The sequence below is a fragment of the Nelusetta ayraudi genome, unplaced genomic scaffold, assembly GCF_046127955.1.
Source record: "Nelusetta ayraudi isolate G7.1 ecotype Tasmania unplaced genomic scaffold, CSIRO-AGI_Nayr_v1 ptg000079l, whole genome shotgun sequence".
In the NCBI taxonomy this organism is placed as follows: Eukaryota; Metazoa; Chordata; class Actinopteri; order Tetraodontiformes; family Monacanthidae; genus Nelusetta; species Nelusetta ayraudi.
The window spans coordinates 1,964,046-1,988,539 of record NW_027466129.1 but is presented as its reverse complement, the minus strand read 5'-3'; the positions used below and the strand labels follow the sequence as shown (position 1 = coordinate 1,988,539).

Here is a 24,494-nt window from a genome sequence, read left to right as displayed (position 1 = left end):
ATCCTGCCGCTGCCGACCGTGCGCTGGCTCCTGGCTAGCCGCTGCTGCTGCTGTGTAGCATCGCACCGTCGCTGTGTGTTGATACGCAGTCTTCCGCCTTTTCGCCCAGATTCACGGAGGCTCCCATCAAGCTTCGGGCACCGGCGACGACGCGGAGCAAGTGGGCCAAAGGCCCGGGAACCGGCCGACTTACAGGGCGCTAGCTCCGCTGCTAGCCGCTAGCATCGCTCGACCTGGAGCTGTGTTTTAATAGGAGCCGTTTTAATTAAGAAGGCGCCGATAGTTGACCGAATCTAATGATGGCCATTTCCCCCCCTGTGCCGCTTTAAGCTAACGTCGAGCGGGAGCACTTCTGGATGAAACACTTCAAAATAAAAGCTTGACGTGACGTATCCAGCACGATTTAGTCGGAGGAGCAACTGCCATCAGATTTTATCATTGTGAATATCAATGTGAGATATTTTTCACTATCACCGGCAGATGGTTGTACACTAATGTGTTTTTTGAGTTTTACCCTAAACAATTCTGAAATGTTTGGGTCCGTCTTAATTTAACACGCTTTAAGTTGCTGTTTCTTATTTCGAAGGTTTTAGGACCAGGTGGAAGTGGCCGCCGTCTCAATGAGGTCATCACGTCCGCTTTATGAAAAGCGTGCGTCTTTGCGTCACACGCCTGTGCCGATCCCGAGTCCCCCACCGATTCGACTCGACTCGGTACTGTGTGTTCCGTCTGTGGTTTATTATTACATGTGACGTGGAAGCAAATGAACTCGGCTGGACAGGAAGTGAATGCGCGCACACAGCTCGTCGCACACCGGTGGAGAATTTCAACTTCGCGTCATCTGTTGCAAACGTTTAACACAGTCGGCCTAGAAAACCCAACAGGAAACGCATGAAGGAAGGGGAGGGGCTTACGTAAAAAAAAAGAAAGAAAAAAGAAACAACTTCAGGCCAATCAGATTCCTGCATTCCAGTTGGTAACAGCTGGAGGAGGCGTGAGGGCTCACACTTCCAGCATGCATTGCAGCATTTGTACCACAATAGTGTTGCATTAACTTCAGCCATCTGTTGAACAAAAAATAAAACAAAACAGGGCAACCTGGATAGCCAATCAAAACACATATTTACTTTAACGTCACAACAAGTACTGCATAGTTACATAGAGCAACACGCACTATGAATAAATACTAATAATGAGGTATTTAGATATTGAGGGATGTAAACAACAACAAACACATTGTGTATTATTCAAGTGTTGATGTTCAGGAGAAGCCGTCGATCTCTGCTCGCATTTCCTGTCAAAAAAACAAACAAAAAAACAGAGAGGTGAGGTGAAAAGAGGCAGAAGTAGAAGAAGAAACAAAACACCAGCGGTGTGAACATGCAGTGCCACCTGGAGGAGGTGGGTCTTGTCGTAGCTCTTCCTGTGTCGATAGATGCACTGAGCCAGCAGAGCGTAGAGTTTCTCCAGGGACTCAACCTCAGCACCATCCGTCTGGTCCACGGCCTGGCCCAGCAGCTCCTGGGGCAACAGAACCCAGCACAACACTGACTGACTGATTGACATCTCCACCGCATCCACCAGCATGGTGTGTGTTTGATTCCACACCGTGTGGAATCAAACACACGCAGGGACAATACCTCTGGCTGGCAGACTATGGGGGTGGTGCTTCCTCTTTTCTAGACGGGGGACCGGAGGGTGTGCTCTAATTATAGGGGGATCACACTCCTCAGCCTCCCCGGTAAAGTCTACACCAGGGGGCGCTGGAGAAGAGGATACGGACGATAGTCGAACCTCGGATTCAGGAGGAACAATGCAGGTTCCGTCCAAGTCACAGACATAAGTAACTGAGCTCCACTCAGGCGACCTGCTGACTGCATTGATGGTTTCACTGACAAGCCATGCATTATTTGCAAAGATCATGTTCACAGCGCTCTTTTTCATTGCCGGGAGAAGAGGCTTTGCCAGTGTCATATCCAGTGTAATGTTCTGGGCCATTCGAAAAAGTTTACATTTTGTAAGTTCAGGTGTGTTCCAGTCCCAAGAAGCAGATGAAAGACCAAAGAATAAAGAAAAGAAAAAAAATGTTGCTGGTACGAAGAAAAACAGTAGGGACACTCCCCCTGGTGGTCTCACCCTCAAAGTGCGGTGATCCACCAGCAGCTTGGGTCTCCTGTCCTTCAGCTCCTCAGTTCCCATGTTGCTTCTCCTGTTGGTTCTTCTCTCTGATTAGGCAGAGGGGAAGATATTTTGTTGGTGGTGGTGTTGCACAGTGTTACTCCTGCTTATTAAAGCAGCTGGTTTGTGAATCAAGCTAAGGTCATGTGATGCAATAGCTTTTTTCGGTTTTGAGGCGACACTCTGCGAACAAACCTCAAAACCTCATGTGGAACTATGCAAAAATTATCAGCGAGGCTCAGCAGCAGAAACAGCAGCAGCAACAACCGCAGCAGCAGCAGGTCCAGTCCAGCAGAGCATCACACCTTCTCAAACACACCTTTGGTGTTCCAAGTGGGCCCACCCACCAACATCCTGCGCGTTAAGACGGTCCTGGAGGACCTGAGGAGCCTCTTCACTGGACGTCCAGGACGTCCAGGCACCCGGGAAGTAGCGGTGGAAGGGAGGTGGTGGTCGCTGCTCTCCAACAGGGAGGACGAGGAGGAGGAGGAGGGGGAGCCACTCGCTGCTTCCTCCTGGCTCCAAACCGACATGGAGGAGGAGGAGCTGGACGACAAGGAGGAGGAGGAAGAGGAAGAGGAGGAAGAGGAGGAAGAGGAGGAAGATTCCACTGGCCTCCTTCTCTTGACCTTCTTGATGATACCGTTGCTCCACTTGGACTTTCTGGGTCGCCTGTAACTCTTCTTTTTACAAGCTGCAGAGGAACAACAGAAGAAGAAGAGGAGGAGGAGGAGGAAGAAGAAGAAGACGAAAAAGAACAAAAACAAGAAGAAGAAAAAGAACAAGAACATGAAGAATAAGAAGCAGCAAAGAGGTGAGGGGAGGTTCCTCACAGGTTGACCTCGACCTCCTCACGACCTTCAGCGGTGATGGATGAGACCCCACCGACACCTACCTGGTGGCAGAGGGTTGTTCCCTCCGTCAAAGTCGTAGCTGACACAAGGTTCCGATCGACCATCTCCACCGAAGGGTACTGGCGCGCGCTCACGTGTTTGCCAATCGGCGGGTGGAGCCTCGGCCGCCTGGCACAGGACGAGATCCCGGAAAAAGAGGCTCCTCTCCTGGCAGGTGGGAGCGCCAACTGAGACGACCTCACCGTACTCCCTCCGGAAGAGAGCCTGGACCTGAGGGCGAGCGAGAGGCCACGTCAGGTGAGCGAGAAAGAGAAATCGAGAGAGACAGAGAGCAGCATCCTAGACCAGACCTGTGGGTCCAGCTTCCGGTAGGGGGCGCTGCAGGTGGCCAGCAGGAGGACGGGGCAGAAGGAGGGGATGGTGAGGAGCAGGCTGGAGAAGCAGAGTCTGAGGGAAGGTCCCGCCATCTCCCACCACCGCTGGACATCCGGGAGGTAGAGGACGCTAGGAGACGTCCGTTGGGCCTCACAGAACACCTGGTGGTGGGAGAATGCCCTTACAAGTTTGTGACCTCTGATTCGCAAGAAGCATATTTGACGACATGTGCACGGCATCACAAGCAGATGTCGCGGCGGCTTTTTGAGGAGGAATGAGAGCCAGAACATGGGCCAGACTTACCTGGGCGCAAGCCTCCTCAGGGGAAACGCTGCTGGTACCGAACAGGGCGGCCGAGTCCAGGCGGTATACCGCCGGGCCCTCCAGGGCATGCAGGAGGGCGGGGCCCAGGTGGGAGGTCTGGGCGGCCCTTGGCCGACCCACTAGGAGCAGGCGAGGACGGTAGGACGTCGGGTGTTGGACAGCAGACCTGTAGGGTGACACACACGTTAAACGTAACTTACAAGTAACTTTGTGTGTTGAACCTTTATGTAGGCAGGTAAAAGAACCAGCTCAGAACCAAATACCATCTGGCTGGGCACTGTTGACAGTGGTAGAGATTAAAAAGGGGCGGGGCACAGGGGTAAGCCATCAATCACCCAGTAGGCCAACCTTTAGGTGCTCAGAGGACGAGGTTGCCCCTGGTGGTGGCTATGAGACACGTTTTCTACCTGCTGGGTCATATCTCGATGATACTGGACTCACGTGGTGGAGGTGGAGAGGCCTGTGGTCTTGGGCGAGAGGGACACCTGCTGGCCGTCGTCCAGGACACCTGCAGTCAGAGCTGACAAGAGAAGAAAGTTCAACATCAAGTCATCAGTATAGCGAAGGGACGGGGGCGTGGCTCGGACTCACCTGGCTCCCTCGTCCCCGCCCCTTGCTCTGCGTGAGGAAACAGCCTGCGCAGAGCCTGGAGGGTGTCCTGCAGGACGCCGCCCAGCAGGGGGCGGACCACGGCCGACAGCGGCTTGGAGGGCGGTGCTCCAAGGCGGCAGGAGGCCGGTGACATCTTACTCAAGGCCGTCTCAAAGTCACGGCCATCGACAGCTATGGAGGCGGCGTCCAGCAGCAGCTTCTGGGAGGTGGAGTAGATCTGAGGGTAGCGGCGGCGCAGCGCACACAGCCCCGCCTCCGTGCAGACGGCCCTGAGGTCTGCGCCGCAGTAGCCTGAAGTAGGATGACATGACATCACCCTGTTAAGGGCCGTGTGGCTGGGGAGATGTCACAATGGCCGATGGTCACGTGACCAATGGTCTTACCCACGCATCTGTCGGCCAGCTCCTCCAGGAGGTCCTGGGATGGCTGAGGCCTCCACTGGGCTGTGTGAATCTTCAAGATCTCCTGGCGAGACTTGAGGAACCGGAGGGGAAAGGTGGGGGGGGGGTTACAGGAGTCAGCTGACAGTTCCATAGACAGGAAGTCACCCGGAGAGAGAAGCTCCCTCACCTCTCTGTCAGGGAGTCCAAACAGGAACTCCCGGTCGAAGCGGCCGGGCCGCCGCAGTGCTGGGTCAATGGCGTCCAGCCGGTTAGTGGCACCGATCACCACAACTTCACCGCGGGTATCCAGGCCGTCCATCAGAACCAGCAGCGTGGACACGATGGAGCTGCTCCAGGCCCACACCAGACAAAAAACAAGACAAGGGCATTGAGAACGTGATTTGAGCTGATGGGAAGACCTAAGGGGTGTGGCTTAGACCTGACCTGACCTGTGGACGTGGTCCTGCCTGCTGGAGCGAACTGGAGCCAGGCCGTCAATCTCATCGAAGAAGATGATGGAGGGTCTCATGAGGTACGCCTGAGGAGAAGGAGGCCCAGGTCAACTGATGAGCAGCCAGCTGACCACCTTCCTAACCTTTTCTTTGCAGGCCCAGTTACCTGTTCAAACAGCAGGCGGAGCTGCCGCTCTGACTCGCCCACCCACTTGCTGAGGCAGTCGGCGCCCTTCCTCATGAAGAAGGAGACCTTTCTGTCGCCTTGGCTGCACTCGCTGGCCAGCGCCCGGGCCACCAGCGTCTTCCCCGTCCCCGGGGGGCCGTAGAACAGGCAACCTCTGGACACAGACAGACATGGCAACCCGTCTCATTCCTGGGAACCTTTCTCATCAACCTGCTTGTCACATCGTGAGTACTGCTAATGTGCTAATTTTGATGAGGCATCTCAGCTGGGGGGAAGGAAGTGAAGGAGCTGGAGGAATGATCCACCATGGAACAGAACCTCCTAGACCCTCTTCAGGACTCACCTTCAGACTCTGGAGGTCTGAGGAGACGTCCAGAAAAAGGGTGAGGTCACCTGTCTTTCTCAAGGTTCCTCATGGCTTCCTGCTTCTGACCCTTTTGACTGCAGGTGCCTCATACTGATCTGTCTTCACACCTGCACAAGGTTGAGCACAACCTAGAGAAGCAGGAGCAGGAGCTGCAGGTGGTAGCAGGCTGGACTGTCGGTGCCATCAGCCGTTCCTTGACGATGAGGATGATGCACTCCTCCACCAGCGGATCTCTGGACTGCATTGACCGGAGGACCTTGGCAGGGCTACCCAGCTTCTTGCACAGAACCTTGTGGATGTTCTTGTTTAATTTCTTGAAGGTGTTCTTGTGATGATGCAGGTGTTCGCCCTTGACCTCTGCCCACACATTCTCCAGGAGCCGATCAGTGATGTCATGTTTGTTGTTCGGCAAGTCCATGAGATCGAGGTAAACGTGGAAAACAATCTTCTGCACTAAGAACTCCACGCTGAACCTGGTCATTTCCAACTGCAACTGTGGGTCCTCCAGAGCACTTGGCTGAGGAACGATCCCCATCACCGGGACTTTCACCTTCTGACTGACCAGCTGAAGTTGAAACCTGGTCCACCAGGTCCTCATGACCATGAAGATCCAGGCCTTGCTTTGAATGTCTTCAAACATTTCAGTGTGTGACTCAGGAACCGACGGACTCCTACTGGTGTCTTCATGGATGAAGTCTGGTAGGAGGTGTCTGTAAATGGAGCTGCTGAGCTCCTTAGTGGCTTTCAAAGCTTCTTTTCTACCCATGTTCTCAGGAGTCCAGTTCACAATATCACAGACAAATCTGACGGATTCAGTGCTTGCAGCCTCGCTCTGCTGGAGATGTTTCCTCTTGATCTTTTCCAAAAGACGGCACATCCACGCCCTGGAGAAGAACTTGGTAAAGAACTGATTGATTTGCCTCCTCACATCATTCAGGTGAGATTTCTTCTCGCTCTGTACACAAATCAGAACAGCAAGAGCCTCACAGAGACTCTGGACCTCCTCGGAGGCTTTAGACCGAAGCTTCTCATAGTCAGAGTCCAATTCAAGCAGCGGGAGGACAAGTTCTTGGAACTCTCTGCTCATCTGCTCCTGCAGAGCCTCTGAAGTTTTGCTCAGAATGGTGTCCTCAGAGAGGAGGTCATCTCTTCCCCCTGATCTCTGAGACGTCTGACTGCAGTCGTCCATCCGAGGTTCTTCCTGGTCTTCTTCTAGGTCTTCTGCGATCTCAGGCTGTCCATGCGGAAAGTCGGGTCTTACCGTAGCTGCAAATCTACGGAGGAGCTCTGAGGTGTGACTCACCATGGTGTTCAGAGCAGCAGGGGGCACTAAAGCGAGGCAGGTGGAGGTGGTAGACAAGGTGGAGAAGGCCAAGTTCACCGTCACCTCCTTCTGGATCAAGTGGGCCAATCGCTTCAGGCTGAAGCTGTCGGCCGCATTGATGGCGCCCAGAGCTTCAGACAGACTGTGAAGGAGTTGTTCCTCCAGTCTGGACTGAAGGTCTTTCTTTGACCTTTCTGTTTTCCCAACAACCACCCAGGAGGTCTTGGTGACTGAAGAGATGATCTGAAGAATGAGCTCCGCCAGCTGGACTTTGGTAGCACCGTCAGGGAAGCCCAAGGTCAGCAGCCTCCACTGCTTTCGCAAAATCCCTCCACAGAACGACTGGATCAGCGCCCCGACACTTCCGAACGCCACCAGCGGCCGCGGTGAGGACGCACAGTGGACGTCAGTCATGGCTGTTGTCCCCTTCTTTTTCTATGGCTGCTTTTTGACAAACTATTGTTGGGGTGCATCACCACCACCTTCTGGACTGGAGGGTGGAACAGGACAGCTTACCCATCAATGTAAAATTCTATTGATCATCCCTGTGTTTTGCAAAGCCCTAAACATGGGCGTGTCTCCGACATCTCCTGAACTTGGTCCTAAGAGTGCTGTTTGATGTATCTGTCTGTACTTTGCACAATGCAAAAATACATGTTCCACAGTGGTCACTTTTCCCTGTAGAATGCTAGCTGTGGTCTCCTGCTTCGGCGTAGTGCCAAGTCCTGAGCCGTGATCAAAGCATCGGAATGAGGATCAAAGCCGTGGTCGCAAAGCCCCACCCCCTCTAGATGAGTCCAAGCAGCAGAATTAGGGTAAGGTCTGTTAGGGTAAGGCAGACCTTACCTTTATTCTCATCTTTTTTGTTTTTTTTGGAGTCATTTAACCAAAGAAGCAAAGCATCATTAACAGGGAACTCTGTGCTGGTGTGTCGACAAAGTCGAACAAAATCAATCGATTTGTTGACGGCAGTTTGGTCAAGTCCTAGCGGGACGACTCCCACATCCGTTCAGTGACGTTTGTCAGAGACCTCCAGAAGATGTTGGCCATTGTATTTCCTACCTGTCCAAAGGAAACTTGTCTAACCAAAGAGTGTGAGAAGAAAGGTGGGTGTAGTGCGGCAGCAGGTCGGGGACAACCTTGGGGGCTGGATCCTGAGGGCCTCAAACACCTCCGGATATAGCAGCGGGAAAACCACCATCTCCTTCATGGCTGCGATGTGAGCCGAGAGGCCGCCCACGCTGCCGAAGCTCACCTGAGGAAGATGGAGGTGGAGGTGGATGAGAGGACTGGGAGGGGGGTCAGGAGGTCAGGAGGTCAGAGGTGTGGATGGTTGGTGTGTGCGACTGGACTGACTGATGGGTCGATGGCCACAGGGTTGATATCGGCCAGCCTGGAGCGAGTCCTGAAAACATCCCTAAAGAGAGACAAAGACATCTTTAGAGGACATCACCTGACCTGATGCACAGGAAACATTCTTGTAATTACTGTAAATACAGTTTGGGTTTTTTTTTGTATTTTTAGTGCTGCAACGGTGTAGTTTCCTAATTTAGGATCAATAAAGTACATCTATTCTATTCTATTCTAACAGTTGTTTGCCAACCGACAATAAACAAGAAGAAGAAGAAGAAGAAGAAGAAGAAGAAGAAGAAGAAGAGGAAGAAGAAGAAGAAGAAGAAGAAGAAGAAGAAGAAGAAGAAGAAGAAGAAGAAGATTTTTGATTTTTGATTTTTGAAAAATAACATTTATTTGCCGTTCTCATTTCCATTCAATCAATCAAACTACATAAATAAATAAATAAATAAATAAATAAATAATTTTCTTGTTGTTTTCTTACGCAAGCACGTCGCTAAAAAATAGTTCCCCCTCGAAGAAGAAGAAGAAGGTGATAGCAGCTACCGGTACCAGATTTTTTAGGTAGTAATTTGAATGACAAATCTACTTAAGGGTCTTCGTTGAGCTGCTGACCTCTCAGAGAACTTCACAACGCTGTCCTCGGAGTCGTCGTCGTCGTCTGACAAATGTGACCACGCAGCCTCCTTGGCGGCTCTGCGGGGGGCGACAAGACAGGAAGTCAAAGCCTTCCACTTCCTCCTCAACCAACCAAAACCCTCACAGCTGCTGAAAACCTGGATCTTCTTTGAGGATCCAGGTTACTGAGTGTGCATCAACCGTGGAAAAATGTTGCTGTTGCTCCGCGAGGTCAACAGAGAGCAACAGAAGCTTCGGTGACCACCAGAGGGTGCTGTGAAAAAACACAGAGCTGCTGTATGGATGATTTTGTGTGTGTGTGTGTGTGTGTGTGTGTGTGTGTGTGTGTGTGTGTGTGTGTGTGTGTGTTGATGAACCTAGAGGCTCCTGTGAAGGACCGCTGGGCCGCTGGGCCTTTTCTCCCCAAGGTTCCTTTCAGAAACTCTATGCACAAAAAAACAACAGAAATGAAAGCGTGAGCGGCAGTATCCAATCACAGCGCAGCGGTGGAGCCGGACTGGGTGGGGAGGGGGGACTAAGTGCTGACCCCTGCTGGTCCTCTGGTGCAGCAGCAGCGGTGGCGCCTCAGGGTTCTGCTCAGCTCCAGAGCTGCTGTCGTCTTCCAGCGCCTCCGTTGTGGTGAGGTCATCCTCGTCAGCGCCACCTGCAGGACGACACGGGGAGTGCGTTGCGGTGAGACGCGTCGCGCAGTGGCATCGATTGCTGGTGCAGCTGCGACGCAACAAACCGCTGTCACTGGTGCTCAGCTCCGCTGCTCTCCTGCGGCCTCGGCTGGGGCGGACCTGCAAGTCACGTGACATATCAGTTCCAGTCAGAAGAAGAAGAAGAAAAAGAAGAAAGAGAAGAAGAAAAACAGAACAGCATCTGTGAGCGCGCCCTCGGGTCTGGCTGGCTGCTTTGGATTGAACCAGTTATGCAGAGGTGGTAAAAAAAATATTCCCAGTATTCTACTACTATTAAGTAAGAGTATGGATACTTGTGTGAAAAAAAATACTCTGGCAAAAGTAAAAATACTGATTCAGGTCCTTTACTTACGGTGGCGGACAAGGGCCAAACACAATACAACTGCCTAATGCGCCTTAGTTGGTGAAAACAGCTGCAGGTATGGAAACGATGCAAATTCCCAAACACAAACACAAACACAAAAGTAAGAAAGTTTGGGTTCTGGAATGTACTGAAGAAAAAAGAAAAAAATATTTGTCATGAAACAACACATTCGTTCATAATTTAGTGAAAATGAAAAAGCACCATAATATACAAATATTAAAATAATGTAAAACGTGTGAAGTGAAGTACAGTTACCTGAAAAATCAACTTAAGTACATTCACAAAGTATTTATACTTCGTTACTTCCCATCTTTTCAGTTATGATACAGTAAAAAGGGGATTGAAGGCTCTTGATTGGCAGCGGCCTCTGTGTTCACTGCGCTCTGATTGGATGTCACAGTTACAGAATATCTGGGAGCCTGCATGATATGACACGACTGCTTTAAATGTGACCTTGTGACCTCTGTAAAGCTGTGTTGTGGAATGATGATGTGGAAAAAATCTTGAGGTGGGAGTGACTTCTCCTCTGCACCAATCAAGTGCTTCGTCATACTGTTGAATCAGAAGTCTGCTCGTGGTTTGATGTGTGAACATGTTGGGTAGTGGGCGCCGCTGAGTCCAACCCCCAGCAGTGTGCCCCCCCCCCCCCCCCCCCCCCACATCCCTATTACCCCCCCCCCCCCCACACACACACACACACACACACACACCCCGGAGTGTGGCGGCAGCTGATAGAGCCGTCGGGGGGGGAAGGGGGAAGGGTGCAGCTGGCTGCTCCACCCACCTCGGAGGGGCCTGATAACAGAGACGTCTGAAAACAAGCCCACCAAGGGTCTACTGCACACCACACACCTGCTGTGTCTCAATTCAGGTTCTGCGTCCTTGAAGTGCGCATTTTGAAAGGAAGTTGCGTCATAGCACTGCGCGAAGGCTTGTCCCAATTCCCGAGGGTGCTTAGGACGCTCAAAATGCGTACCTCGGAAATACGCACTCGTTTTAGCCGATTCCAAGGATGCACCGCTACTATCCTTCGCGTACTTGTGTATCCCATGATGCTTTGCGTGCTGCTGCAAAGCATCCTAGGATCCTGGGAAGTCAGCTGAAATTAGCGGCATGGTAAAGACACAACATATAAATTTAAGTATTGAAGTTTCACATAAAGTATCCAGTTTTTAACATAGGGTTTTACTTATTTGATCATCCAACGGCATTGTTAGATGGCGAACCAATGGTTAGCTTGATACTATAAAAACGTCACTTCCGGGATTGGCCAGCAGGAGGGAATGGCGGTGACGAAACAAGGAAATACGCCGAAGGCTAGACCGTCCCCAGTGGTTACCGGGGAGGCGGGGTTTGGTCCGTCCTTCTAGACTGGGTACTCAAAGAACGCTTCCTTCAGACGGAGGACACTCGGTCTGAAGGGTGCAGACCCTGAATTGAGACACAGCAATAGACTCTGGTGGTGGTGAGAGTGAGTGAGTGAAAGTGAGAGAGTGAGAGTGAGAGAGAGTGAGTGAGTGAGAGTGAGTAGCAGAGTGAGAGAATGAAAGAAAGTCAGAGGCCACCAGCTCCGCCTCCGTAACTTAAAGTATCATTGAATAGAAGTCATTTAAGGAAAAAAAATAATGTTAAGGAGAAGCACCCTGATTGGTTGAGTTCATCTCTGTTATTTGGCCTTTCCCACCTCAGAAGGAAGTTATACCACAGCTGACCATTGTGGGGTTTGGGGGACGAGGGCGTCCAAGCTGACAGTCATGACATACCTTTTCTTTGCTGGAACTGAGGCTCTTCCCCTTCTTTTTCTTCTTCAGGTTCTCTATCTTCTTCAGGGTCGACCTTGACCCCCCCCCCCCCCCCCCCCCCCCGCACGCACACACACACACACACACACACACACACACACACACACACACACACACATATATATTCATAGAGAAAATGAAATGTTGCGCATTCGTTTTGCAGGACACACAATTCAATTCAATTCAATTTGTGAATTTCAGTAATTTATATTCTAGACATAACAAGTGGGCAAGCATTTTGATTTTCATTAAATACATTTGGGTGCTGTGGAATAAGTCCTGAGACTCCACCGGTTGAGAACCACTGGTTTTATCATTGTTCTTCCCAACAGATGAGTGCCTAAAAAAAACAAAAGAATTGAAAATGGGTGGGGCGAAATGAGGCTCACCTGGTGCAGGTGCAAGTGGGAATCTGGTATCTGCTAGTGGGTTTGCTGGTCCTGGTGCTTCTCCTCGGTGCTGTTCTCCTGCGGACTGACACACAAGCTCATCATGTACACAAAGTCACGCCACAAAAACATGCACACACACGCACGCACACACACACACACACGCACACACACACTGCAACACTCTCACCTGTAGGGGCCTGACGCCGACGAGAATACTTCCTTTAAACACAGGAAGTGGTTCAGGTTTAGATTCTTAATGTCAAAGAACCCGTCAACACATCAAAACAAAGACAAGGATCCAAGTAGGATCCAAGTATGGGGACAAGTAGTGGTCACATATCGTATTGCGGAAGAGCCGCTTTAATGCGTCTCCAAACAGCAGCAGGTGGTTCACAAACAACCTGAATCTCGCTGGTTTCCCATCAACGTCCTTCTTGCGAGTCTTCAGACGTTTCTGCAAAACCTTTCTGGAATTTAATCCCTGGACGTCATCACACACACACACACACACACACACACACACACACACACACACACAAAGTACAATGTACTGTTTATGTGCATCAAATTTCAAAATACAGGTAACACCTGCTTGTATCTTGTTGTGTTTTATACATTTTTTAGTCTGCTAAATATCTTCTTGTTGTTGTTGTTGTTGTTGTTGTTGTTGTTGTTGTTTCAGAGCTTTTACTTTTTAGTCCGGTGTAGTAAATTGCTCTAAATATTTCGTCAAAAATAAAAATGAAAACATCTGGCTGAAGACCCAGAAAACTGGACCGGGGTGACGGACGGACTCACCCTGCTCCTACGCCGGGTGACGGTGTTCCTGCTACGCCGAGTGACGTTGCCCTTGCTCCTCCGGGTGACGTTGCTCCTCCTCCGGGCCTCCCGTGGAGCCCTCGGCGTCGCGGAACCGGAGGTCCGGACGGTCTTCCGGAATCGCAGCCCGCCGTTCTGGCCGCCTCTCGCGCCCAACGACACCATGTCGACGCCACAGCAGAACTCTCACCGGAAGTGTGAGCAGTGTTGGACTGGCTGCCCCATCGGCTCCGTGCTGGATGAGGCCGCGGTATCAGGGCAGAGTGGCTACCAACAGCCGCCTCTAGTCACTGGAGCCACAGGGACCTCCAAAGCCTTACCGCCACCTTGTGGTGTCACAGCGTTATGTGCACAATAACAGAAAAACAGTAATAACAATAACAAGCGCAACTTCTATTGCATTAACGTTTTATTCACAAAAATATGAAATTTACCGTTTTCTCAGAGACAAAAAAAATATTTGTTTAAAGCTAAAGCGAACGTGCAGGCTTCTACTATAAAGCGGTATGACTTCTTTAAAGGCGGTGTGTTTAGTAAGGTAAGAGACAAAAGCAGCATGTCCAATTTTCAGTTGACTGTTGTCAAGAACCTTCAGTAATAAAGTGGAGTTTACACAGTGTTCTTGGAGGTACATGGCCACCAGGAAGAGGTGGCCATGTGTTTGCATTTGATGTGTCTGAGGTGGAAGAATGATGTTTTGATCACTTTTTAAATGTGAGATGTGAAACTAAGCTCTTCATCTAAAACAATGGCCAGATATGGAATCTCAGACTGAATCCATGGAGTTCAGGTTTCTGGACAACTTTTATCTTTATGTTTTGGGGACAACAGTATTTCTGTTTTATCTTCAGTAAACTTTAAGTTGTTCTTGCTGATCTGTTCATTTACTGCCATGAGACAGGCAGTGAAGCTGTTTATTGCTACAGCATTATTTGTTTGGTGGCAATGTACAGTTGTGTATCATCAACATGTCTCTATGAAAACATGTATTGTGCTGTTACTCTGAGGTCCCCAATGTTTTAGGCAAGAGTTGTGTCAGTGCTCCGGTGTTCACTCCAACTCCATGAGAACTCCGCAAATCAGTCAAATTGCGGTCAAATCCGCAAGCAGCTCCTACCTATTTATAACAAATTCTTGTCTATGTACCGTGCTACTGACATGCCACTTGGCACCACATGATATGCATGAGAGTCATGCATATCACTCTCAGCAGCTGCAGGGACTGGGAACCAGCTTCCACTACCTGCCCGCTGCCGGACATTGGTTGCCCCCAGCTCCATCTCAAAAGTTTGGAACCCCACCCCTACTGGGTGTCAGGGAAACACCAATGACCGTTCCTCTGCTACTTTCACCAGCACCACCATCCCCTTGCTCCTCATCTTTCTCTTCCTAGTCCTCCTCCTCCTCCATCTCCTCCAACTGCAAGGCCAACCAGATAGTGTAATTAATTGATAAAGTGAGTGATTTGTTCAGAACATGTTAACACAATAAGCTTTCAATCAAATTAACGCATTTACTTGACTTTATTGACTTTGCCTTGGCCAAGACAAGTGTGGGCTAAGACGTAATGCAGCAATTTCAGCCTTTGAGTATTTTGGACTTGTTTTGAGGATGCTCGTAGAAATATTGCCTGAACTGCATGTGCAAAATCTCTTTATCATAAAAAAAAAACTGCATCATCCAAATCTTTTTTGTGATTTTAGGATTAAAATAAGACAATGATATGTATAATTAACGTATTCACTTCAGAAAGGGGACATTCATATGTTTTCCAATGAAATTTACAATGATACCTCACATGTCCATTTCTACTGTGGAATGTGGTCGGAGAAAAGCTCAGCACAGTTGCCGACCTTGGATCTCCAAATAATAAGAGAAACTCCCGCACACCGTGTTGCACTTCGCCAATTTAATGTGCAAACGTTTTGGTCCATGGGACCTTTATCAAGCATGAAAAAAAGTAACCGTGCTTTGGCAATATATAATGCGATCGGTGTGCAGGATGACCAATCATGGATCTGGCAGACTTAATCACTGGATGAGCATCACCTGTCTGAGAAGAATAGAAAGGATACATTAGAATGACAAATACAGTGACGTCAATGGCAAAGTTGTCAACTTTCGAGTCGCCCCAAAAGGCCAAAAATGATTTCCCGTGAAATATGTCAACTGATTGTGATAGTAGAGTTCCTAGGCTTTACAATGATTCCTCACACGTCCATTTCCACTGTATATATATTTTTTGTTTGGGGGGAGGGGGAAATCCACCTCAACATAAACATAATGATTTGCTGAATTTTATATGTTGAAAAGTGTTGGGATAAGCACAGCCATCTAGCGGTCAAATTGCGGTTTTGTTTTTTGTTTTTTAAGGTGGAATCGAAACCTAAGAAGCACCGCGGCGAATGTGGTGCCAACTTCAGCGTCGTGTGAACAAAAACGAAGAGATGAATATAGAGGGGGGAGAGGGTTCTTTTTCAGTTCAGAAAAAAAGACACATTTCCCCGACGCCTCGCTCCTTTTTCTACAGCTTTAAATTAATTTCTTCTCCCGTCGCCGCCGTTGCTGTTGTTAATATCCGCTTCCGCACCCGGAGCAAAGGGCGCCATCCGCGTGCACGCGCCATGGCCACTCGAACGTCCCAAAGTCGAAACTCGCGGAAGCGTCAACGGTCGTTGACGAAACCAGCCAACGGTCAAAACTGATGATCGATAAAAGAAAACCTGAACACACGAAGTTTGCCAGTGTTGTAATTTCAAAAATAATAATAGTAAAAAACAAAACGCAAAACTAACGTCTCACGACTGGAGCATGCGCAATGTTTCTTCCTCTGCGTACAAACGTGACAGCCCTATCAGTTAATTCAGATCGGGTTGCTGGGCAGATCAGAGTCGAACAGGTTTCAGCCCTGCCGCGACTGATGGCTTCAGATGTTTAATGTTAGCAGTACTTTTGCCCGGCAACAGGGTTCTGCGGTGATAAAGTTCTGGTCCAATCAGGAAGAAAGGAGGTGAAGAATGACACCAAATCTACTGAAGATACCCTGCTGCCACATTCACACCATCAGTACTGACACCACCATTATATAGCAAGCTCTCTATTCGGTAGACATATTAAGACAGACAGTAGTGTTGACACAAAAATAGTCACTGATTAAGTATTTAAAATTCATTTTGGCCTCAAGTTTTAACATCTTATGCTAAAGAACATATTTATGATAAACCATAAACTCACAGGTATGTCGACCAGGGTTCCTAAAAAGGCTCACGCCTCCTTCCTGCTTGCTGACTGGAACCTCTGGATGGCCCCTGGTGATCACTTGCATCAAGCTGTGCAGTGACAGTCTTTGTTCACAGCTGCTGGAGGAGGCCACAACCTCCAACATCATCTCCAGGAATAATGTGGAACATCAGTGTGTATAATAATGGTAATGATGATGACGACGACGATGATGATGATGATGATGATAATAATTGCACACACAAGTCATATTGTGTTTTATTTAAAAAACAAATCAAAAAAACATGAAATCCACTCCTCAAAGACAAAGGACAAAATGCTAATAAAAGCTCGGGCATATTTTTGTGGTAACAGCAGGCTTATACAAAACAAACTTGGATAAGAAATTGTTTTCATTAAAATAGTCACATAAAATGTATACATATCAGGATTTTTTCCCCTGCAATTTCACGTAATGTAATCAGCTTCGAATAAGTAAGCAAAGTAAGTAATCAACGCAACGCATGGCACACACACAAAGATGTTATGATGCTCAGGAAAAATAGAAATTCAGACTTCACTTCTACTCAGTGTCAGGCAGCTGCATCTGGTTTGTTTTTAAGTATGCAGGGGCTGTTCCAGCTATGCACAACTTGCTCTCCTGTCGGGGCGCCGTTCCTGTTAAGTGCATAGAAAAAAATATTTCCCATTTACACACAAACACGTTGCTGGATGCATCAAAGGCCAGTGAGGCAGGGGGAGAAAACAACATGACTGCTGTTCAGCAAGAAAACCTTCTAATTGACCGACGGGTTCTTCTTAAACGTCCCGTCTTGACGACTGCTACCATCTAGGGCTGGACGATTAATTGATTTTAATTGAAATCAGACATTTCAGTCAAGGCAATGTTAAAAAAAGGAAAATCGTGAAATCGCTTTTCCTCTTGCATGCTACTGGGCTGTGCACCAGCACTCCCTGCAGCAAAGTATGACTAGAGGCGGTGTCTGCTAAAGACTGCAGCACAACAAACTTATTTCAACACCTCACAAACACCACAAGCCACAGTGGGACCAGCGTGTTAGTTTGCAGGTTGTACAGGAGGACGAAAGACCGGTGTTTCGGATCAACTTGCGACTATGCTAACTGGCTACCCTTGTTTACTCGTATGTGTAGTTGTCCCAGGTACAGCACATGTTAAAACCAGGAAGTGATTCCGTATGCTGCTCTCGCCACTACCTCTTAGTAAACTGTTTTTCCGAAATCGTGTACGACATGCACTTGTTCAGTTTTTGTGGCATATTTAACGAGAAATGTCACTTAACTGGGCCGTGCTTTGAACAATGTGTTGTAGTGTAATGTCGCAAGTGCCCACTGGGTATCGGAGATAAAAATATCACGCCCCCTTTTCACGTTTGTCCTCAATGATAATTAAAGTAATAATTAAAAACATATATAAAAAAATAGGTATGAGTCTTCCACTTATTGGCAAGTCGATTGCTAAATGAACCCCAGGTTTTAAAAACTTCTTAAAACCTGCAAGAGACTTCTTCTGTTACCAAATAAATAAATAAATAAATAAACAAAATCGAAAATTGAGTTTTCAGAGAAAAATAATCGGGATTTTATCTTTGTCCAAAATTGCCCAGCCCTACTACTATCACTACTACTACTACTACTACTACTACTACTACTACTCGTGACTATTACTCCTACTTTTCTTTATTCAAACTGATGACCGTTAGTTTTGTCTTGAAGGAATAACCACCAGTCGACATGAACACGTGTTGCAACCCGCTAAATCCGAAGTCAAAGCTGCAGGAAACTTACAGATGTCAACATTTTCTTTGCTGCTGCTGCTGCTGGAGCTGTTGCTTGACCCATTTGACCCTGGAGGAGACATAAAATGAATGTTTCGTTAACATTAGTGTGTAAGACAGTGTCATAAAATGTGATTACCATTTTTAGGCCAGAATAAACATTTACTACGTCAAACTTGTGTCAGAGCTCTCAGTTAGTTATTATTAAAACTTGACTTGTGTAATATCCACCTGGACTCATTACTTTGGTCAAAGACATTCCAAAGGAAATCATATCCACTTTCTGGAGTGATAGTCTGGAAATGTCAGAGAGAACCAGACAGAAAGGACCGAGACTCCCGGGCTCGCAGGCTAGCGGCAGCCTTGTTTTCTAAGGCCGGCAAGGCAGTGCAATCAGCAGTGCAGCCAGTAGTGCTGTTGCCTCTCAGCAAGAATCAACTGAAAGGTTTCAGTAATAACTTTAGAACTGTGACACAGGGAAGTGTGCAACACACCAAGGCCCAGAGGGACGTGGCTAATCACCAGGTACTCTAACTGCACCCACAGTCTACAGACATGCACATGAGGCTGACTGGCAACACTAAATTGTCTGTAGGCGTGAGTGTAGATGGTTGAGGGTCTCTGTGTGGCCATGTGCCAGCCCAGGGTCAGGTGACATGGTGAGAGAAAGTGGGTGAACAGATTTTTTTCATAAAATGTTCAAGAAAGCCAAAGCCAGCGACGTCAAAACTGGAAGCCTGTTCACATCAAGTGAAGACATGTTAACTGCTACCTGCAGCTAACTTACCCTGAGAGGACTGCGGATCATTAAGCGGGACTGTAACAGTAAAGGACAAGAAGACAGAGTGTCAGCTGAGAGCATGAGCATTCATTATTAGACAACGATAGAAGACATTCAGGCCAATTTAACAGACTCACCCATTGAGCTCTTATCTCCTGCAGGACAGTGACAATGAAGGACAAGAAGACAGAGTGTCAGCTGAGGGCTCAGGAATAATTTATCCACATGATGATTGACAGGACACATTATCAACACTGTGACACTAACATAAAACAATAACACACTTTTGAACACTAACTTCAGCACTCTGTCTTTGGGGCTTAGTGTCAAACAACTATTTCATGTTTTGATGAGTGGCAACAGGTGGTGCTCACCAGACTTCTTCATTCTTTTGACCAGGAATACACCAACAACCACCGCCAGGATCAGGACGACCACGACACCCACGCCACCGCCAATCAAGCCCATTGAAGTCCCAGTAGGTTCGTCCTCTGAAACACACAGTTGCAGCAGGTCAACTCACATCTTCATTGGCTTACTTTTTATCCACACAGACTTCCTATTGGCTCCTGACTTCAGGCCTGGTGAGGGATTTGTTCCCATCCTCACACTCACCTCCAACCATAAATACATAATAACAAATAATATATATAGCTAGATAGCTAGATAGACTCAGTAAATGTGTGCAGGTGCACTACTGTGGTGTTTGCTGGGTTGCTAGATGGAGCCAGTGTCACCACTCAGAAGGTCCCTCAGTGCTGCAGAGCTGCAGAAGATGAAGGCAGATGTTCCTCCTCACTGTGTCTCTTACCCCAAACCTTCTTGAGGGAGTGTTTGGTTGCAACATCAAACACTTCGCAGGTGTAGATGGATTTGTCACTCTTGAGAATCTCCACGTGCACCGTCCTCTGGAAGGTCTCATCTTCATTCGGAAGGACTTCCCCGGTGGTTAACCCGTCCTGCCTGGTCAGAATGCGGCCGTCTTGTTTGATTTGCACCACGGTGTCTTCTGAGATGAAACTAGTGGCCATACACACCAGGATGGTGTTGGCCTCCAGTTTGGCGTTCCTCTTGTAGGTGTACACTTCAGGGGGAGCTGCAAAGACAAGACTCATTAGCCCATCAGCGTCACACATCCGAGTGGTGGACTGTGAACATCTTGTGTTAGCATACAGGCTGATACGCGGTTGTCCTGTTCACAATTCACAAACTCCTCCAGGAAGCCCAGGCACTCTTTCTCCAGGTAGCCTTTGGTGTACTCCTTCAGCACCCTGACTCCATCCCACTTTGCCTTCGTTGGCTGCGCAACGTTTGAAGAAGCCACCCACACATTGCTGGCGTCATCGAAAGACAGGAAGTCCTGTCCATCCCAGCTGTACCTGTCCATCACCTGTGCCAGCGTCATCTCGCTACCTGGATGCATTTCGCCCTCACAGCCGTGCAGCCACTGCAGAATGTGGGAATCTGGAATCACAGTGAAAACAGATGAGGTGCAACACTCAGGTTGCTCCATCATACGGGTCCCAGTTCATCTCAGACCAACTGCAATGATCAGCTGTCCCAACATCTACAACTGGCAGATCTTACCCGTGTCGTTTTCTCGCGTCCGTTTCAGCAGAATGTCGATGTTGATTTTGAACCACTCGTGTTTGCTCTTCCGGGACTCGGAGCCTTTGGACCAGTAGTTTTCAGGTTTCAGTCTTTTAATCCAGGGTTGCCGGGGGACCTTCGTCTGAGTCGTACTGTCGTAGTAGTCGATCATCCTGCCGTCCAGCAGACCCATGGCTGTGAACTCATGGATGCCCTGGATTCCACTGGGTTTGGAGACGGCCGTGTAGATGTAGGAGAGGGAGTGTTTCTCTGAGGATCACAAAGGTAAACAGTCACACCACGCAGACAAGTGTCACATTTAATTTGCAAAACAAAGGTTCTCAATAGCTTCTCATTATGTAACCTGAACAAACATGAGCCTCAACAAAAATATAAACATGTCATCCACCTTCCACAGAAATAATTATTGCAATCATTGACCCCGATGCATGCAGTAACCTGCATGGTAAGAAAATAAACCAAGTAGTGGTGTTTCAAACCGTTTAGATTTCACACAATCTCAAACACATACAGTAAAGATACTCTAGCTACTCTAAGCAACTCCGTCACAACAAATGTTATTACTGACGACAGTATTAACAAATGAAGACCTGTTAATCTGTCACCGTTGACGGTGAATAGGGAAATGAACAAGGAGGAAGACAGAAATGTGTTTTGTTTTTGTTTTTTTTTTAAGTTAAGAATTAAATCGAAATGTCAGCTTTATTACCAATTAGCGATCTGGCAACAATATATTTATGAACGTTGGAAGAAAAACTAGAATAATTCTAACGACGTCACAGTCTCGATAAGTTTCACTTTCGTTTTTAAACGTGGCGCTGTTTAACATCAAAATGAAAGTCCAGAAGCGTTCACTCACCACTGTTCACCGCCAGCAAAGTCCCCAGAAGGACTATGGCAAGCAGCGGTGTCATTTCTCCGCCGCCTCGCTCCTTTCACGTCGGCTGTAAAGTCACTTGTTTTTCACCCGCTGGGTCCGTCTGCTTCTCTACGCCGCCGCCGCCGCCGCCGATGCTGCTGTTGATTTGCGCTCCCTCTTCTGGAACTGGGCGCCCTCCGCGTGCGCGCGCCGCGGCCGCTCTCGAACGTTCCAAAATTAAAAGTCGCGCGAACTATGGTCGTTCTATGGTCTATGGTCGTTCTCGACACCAGCCGACGGTCAAAAGTGACGACGAGTAACAGAAAACCTGAACACATGACGTTTGCTGTGTTGTCTGAGTCTTGACTAAAACCAACTTTTCAAGACTGGAGACTGGAGTGTCCTCTCTCTCTCTCTCTCTCTCTCTCTCCAAGTCCATCGCAAGCCGATCAGAGCCGATTATCACCCGGGTCGCTTGCCGGGTTGGTTGACCCGTTTTGTCGCGCAACAGCGCGGCTCGGTGAGCAGATTCCACTGCCACGAAACTGCAGGCTTCAATTTACCGACGCCTTACACATGTGATGGCATGGAGACTGTGCATTGTAGCAACATCAGTCCCCTCAGAGAGAATCTTCTCCAAAACAGGGCAGATATTTACAGAGAGAAGAAACAGGATCAGCCGCACAAAGATGAGGCTCTTGGTTTTTCTCAATGTCAATCTTCACTAAAGGACAAAACTGTTATCTGAATGCTGATTTTTTTCTTCTTTTTGTTTTACACATTTTAATTTATATTTTGTTGTGTGAGTTTCTGTAAGCGTATGTTGTTTGACTTTACATTTGTTTAGTAGTAAAAAAAAACAACTAAACGTTTAAAATTGGTAATAGTTATTTAAGTTAATTTGTAAATAGTTTAACATTTGTTTTTTGCACTTTCTGTCTTAGTTTTTATCACTCTGTAGAGTGTATAAATAAAGGTGTGTTTATATTATAAACATTGGATATAATCCATGTTTCTTTTTTTTACATTAGTAATTCATTTTACGCATAATCTTTTTTTTACTGTTGGTAATAAATTATTTTAGGCACCAAAAAATTTGAAGAGCCGTTTGGGAGCCGAAAGAGCCGGTTCTTTTTAGTGAGCCGAGCCAAAAGAGCCAGTTCTCTAAAAGGAGCCGGAATGCCCATCACTAGTTGCTAGGCAGAACAGAGTCGAACAGGTTTCAGCCCTGCCGCGACAGATGGCTTGGCTTCAGGGGCCAATCAAAATAATCAATTTATACCGTTTTGTGTTTCTACTTTTATTGACATAGGCATAGTCTCTCATAGTCACAAGGTTTGGAACACCCCCAGGGCACTGGTAATGATCAGCAAATATACATCAAAGCACTAGATATAGTAACATTCAATACATTTATAAGTTCAACTCAATGTAATAGGTCCAACATATAAATGTAATGTAACAAATATAACAACACAACATAATATGATGATCTGATTCCAACACCTTCTAATCATGACAGCGGTCGTAAAGTCTGGAGCGAACAGAAGCGCCAGCGTTTTCTCTTTTTGAAATCAGACAAACTAAAAACATACAAAGGTTCAAGTTCGTCGTACAAGCAACCACACTCATATTCATATTGTAACATTCCTGACCTTTGTGGGGGGCGAACATGTTACACTTCCCCTTTCAGAGGACGACAGACCACAGAAAAGTGTGTGTGCTTTGTGCAGGGCTGTGGGGATGTTTGGAGAGACGTGTGCGACCGTCTCTTTCTTGGTGTGAGTTCAGGAGAAATCAAATGTGCCTGCCCGTTAATTGACGGCAACAAAAATAAAGTGTTCTGTCAGAACTTTCTGGCGATTGAGGTGTGTACGTTATAATATCGGACTATCTATTGCGCAAATTGCTGTTAGGTTACTAGAGCGCAATTTGTGCTTCTGACTCCTCAGGTGCCGCATTTCAGGGGGTTTCTGTGCCTGCATATCATTCGTGCAAAAAACTTTTGGGGGTATGACGCAAAAGCGGCGGAGATTACGGCCGCAAAATTCGCCGCATGGCCGTCAGTGTCTAGAGGGTTAAATGAGAGATCCTGTGAGAACCTGTGAGAACCTGTGTTCTCGTAAAATTCCCGTTTACCGCAGTTTCCTGATGAATTAAATGTGCCGAACATGAAATGATCCCTACTTCTTAAATTGGCAACCTCGACACGCTTTCACCAAATGTCTTTTTGTCCCATTGAAATTTACGAATTATTTTGTTTGCTTTCAGTTTTACTGGATTTAAAGCTGTGTGGTCACGCATGTCTTAACCCTTTAGGCGCCATTGGTCGCACAATTGCGACAAGCGTCATTGCTGAATTAAAGAGGCCATAGCGGCAAATATGGTGCAAAAAGTAGTTACCACTTTACACCAGGAGATGGCAGATACCTGTGGCTTCAATCTGAGTAGCATTTGTCGGGGTGTTTATATTCAGATTTTGGAGTATAAAGACAGAGAAAGCCCACCTCAGCTGAGGAGACGAGGAAGTGGTTGTAGTGGGAGCAGAGAGAGAGAGAGAGAGAGAGAGAGAGAGAGAGAGAGAGAGAGAGAGAGAGAGAGAGGGGGGGGGGGGAGCAGGAGTGCTCAAAACACCGCTAATGGTGACGGAGGGCGCGGGGAATTAGCGATCAACGTGGTAGAAGCTATGGGAGGAAACGCCCAGCCAGTGCCGGTGGAGGCAGCAGGGATGTTCGTGGTCACCCTGTAAATTACAGTGATGATGGCTGGGTCTGTTTGAGAGATGTGGAAAATTATCAAAAGTGGATAAAACATTTTGATGAGCCTGTGTGGGGTATTGTGGAGACTGACATACAGATCCCTGAGCTCTGACATAATACAAAACAAACAACCCCGCAAAAAATGTACTCCTTTCACAAAGTTTGGGTCATACTGAAGATTTTTCTCAATTACAGTATGGCTTTATCTCTAACCAATTTGAAGTCACAGCCATTTGAGTATTTTCTTGAAAAAAATTCTGGCGCTTAAAGGGTTAAGTCTTTGATTTGCCTTGTTGTAAAAAAAACAAAACAGTGACACATAAATCAGTTAGCCTTGATG

General features: G+C 47.7%; 2 protein-coding genes across 4 annotated transcripts; both read right to left on the bottom strand.

Moving 5' to 3' along the window:
- Nucleotides 1-1,156: 1,156 nt before the first annotated feature.
- Nucleotides 1,157-13,377, bottom strand: LOC142900125 (ATPase family AAA domain-containing protein 2-like). 3 transcript variants are annotated; one of them, XM_076044217.1, is made up of 25 exons: nt 13,088-13,376; nt 12,691-12,770; nt 12,477-12,508; nt 12,287-12,371; nt 11,859-11,931; nt 9,776-9,830; nt 9,575-9,691; nt 9,405-9,471; nt 9,173-9,301; nt 9,025-9,105; nt 8,413-8,473; nt 8,196-8,311; nt 5,345-5,519; nt 5,176-5,264; nt 4,914-5,073; nt 4,727-4,817; nt 4,323-4,634; nt 4,173-4,251; nt 3,711-3,897; nt 3,383-3,568; nt 3,074-3,302; nt 2,498-2,872; nt 2,137-2,225; nt 1,393-1,521; nt 1,157-1,294 (listed from the first exon to the last, which is right to left on the bottom strand). In XM_076044217.1, exons 1-25 carry the CDS (start codon nt 13,271-13,273, stop codon nt 1,262-1,264), a joined length of 3,216 nt encoding a protein of 1,071 aa, XP_075900332.1. In that variant the 5' UTR covers nt 13,274-13,376; the 3' UTR covers nt 1,157-1,261. The 3 variants fall into 3 exon arrangements, with proteins under 3 accessions (XP_075900332.1, XP_075900333.1, XP_075900335.1); XM_076044218.1 differs by lacking the exon at nt 9,173-9,301 and having other exon boundaries at nt 13,088-13,375; XM_076044220.1 differs by lacking the exon at nt 1,157-1,294 and having other exon boundaries at nt 2,484-2,872; nt 13,088-13,377.
- Nucleotides 13,378-16,594: 3,217 nt separating this feature from the next.
- Nucleotides 16,595-21,767, bottom strand: LOC142900148 (major histocompatibility complex class I-related protein 1-like). The gene is made up of 9 exons (XM_076044265.1): nt 21,396-21,767; nt 20,513-20,785; nt 20,099-20,389; nt 19,737-20,021; nt 19,300-19,416; nt 19,063-19,080; nt 18,932-18,961; nt 18,155-18,214; nt 16,595-17,005 (listed from the first exon to the last, which is right to left on the bottom strand). Coding segments are annotated over exons 1-9 (1,131 nt in total). The 5' UTR covers nt 21,451-21,767; the 3' UTR covers nt 16,595-17,003.
- Between the last annotated feature and the right edge of the window lie 2,727 nt (nt 21,768-24,494).

Coding starts and splice junctions, on each gene's coding strand:
- LOC142900125 (XM_076044217.1), bottom strand. CDS start 13,273: ATGGTGTCGTTGGGCGCGAGAGGCGGCCAGAACGGCGGGCTGCGATTC. Junction 4,635..4,726: donor GCTGGCCGACAGATGCGTGG/GTAAGACCATTG, acceptor ATCCTACTTCAG/GCTACTGCGGCGCAGACCTC. Junction 2,226..2,497: donor GCCCACTTGGAACACCAAAG/GTGTGTTTGAGA, acceptor CTGCCTAATCAG/AGAGAAGAACCAACAGGAGA.
- LOC142900148 (XM_076044265.1), bottom strand. CDS start 21,450: ATGACACCGCTGCTTGCCATAGTCCTTCTGGGGACTTTGCTGGCGGTG. Junction 20,786..21,395: donor TTTGCTGGCGGTGAACAGTG/GTGAGTGAACGC, acceptor TGTGATCCTCAG/AGAAACACTCCCTCTCCTAC. Junction 19,417..19,736: donor CTCCCTCAAGAAGGTTTGGG/GTAAGAGACACA, acceptor TGTGTGTTTCAG/AGGACGAACCTACTGGGACT.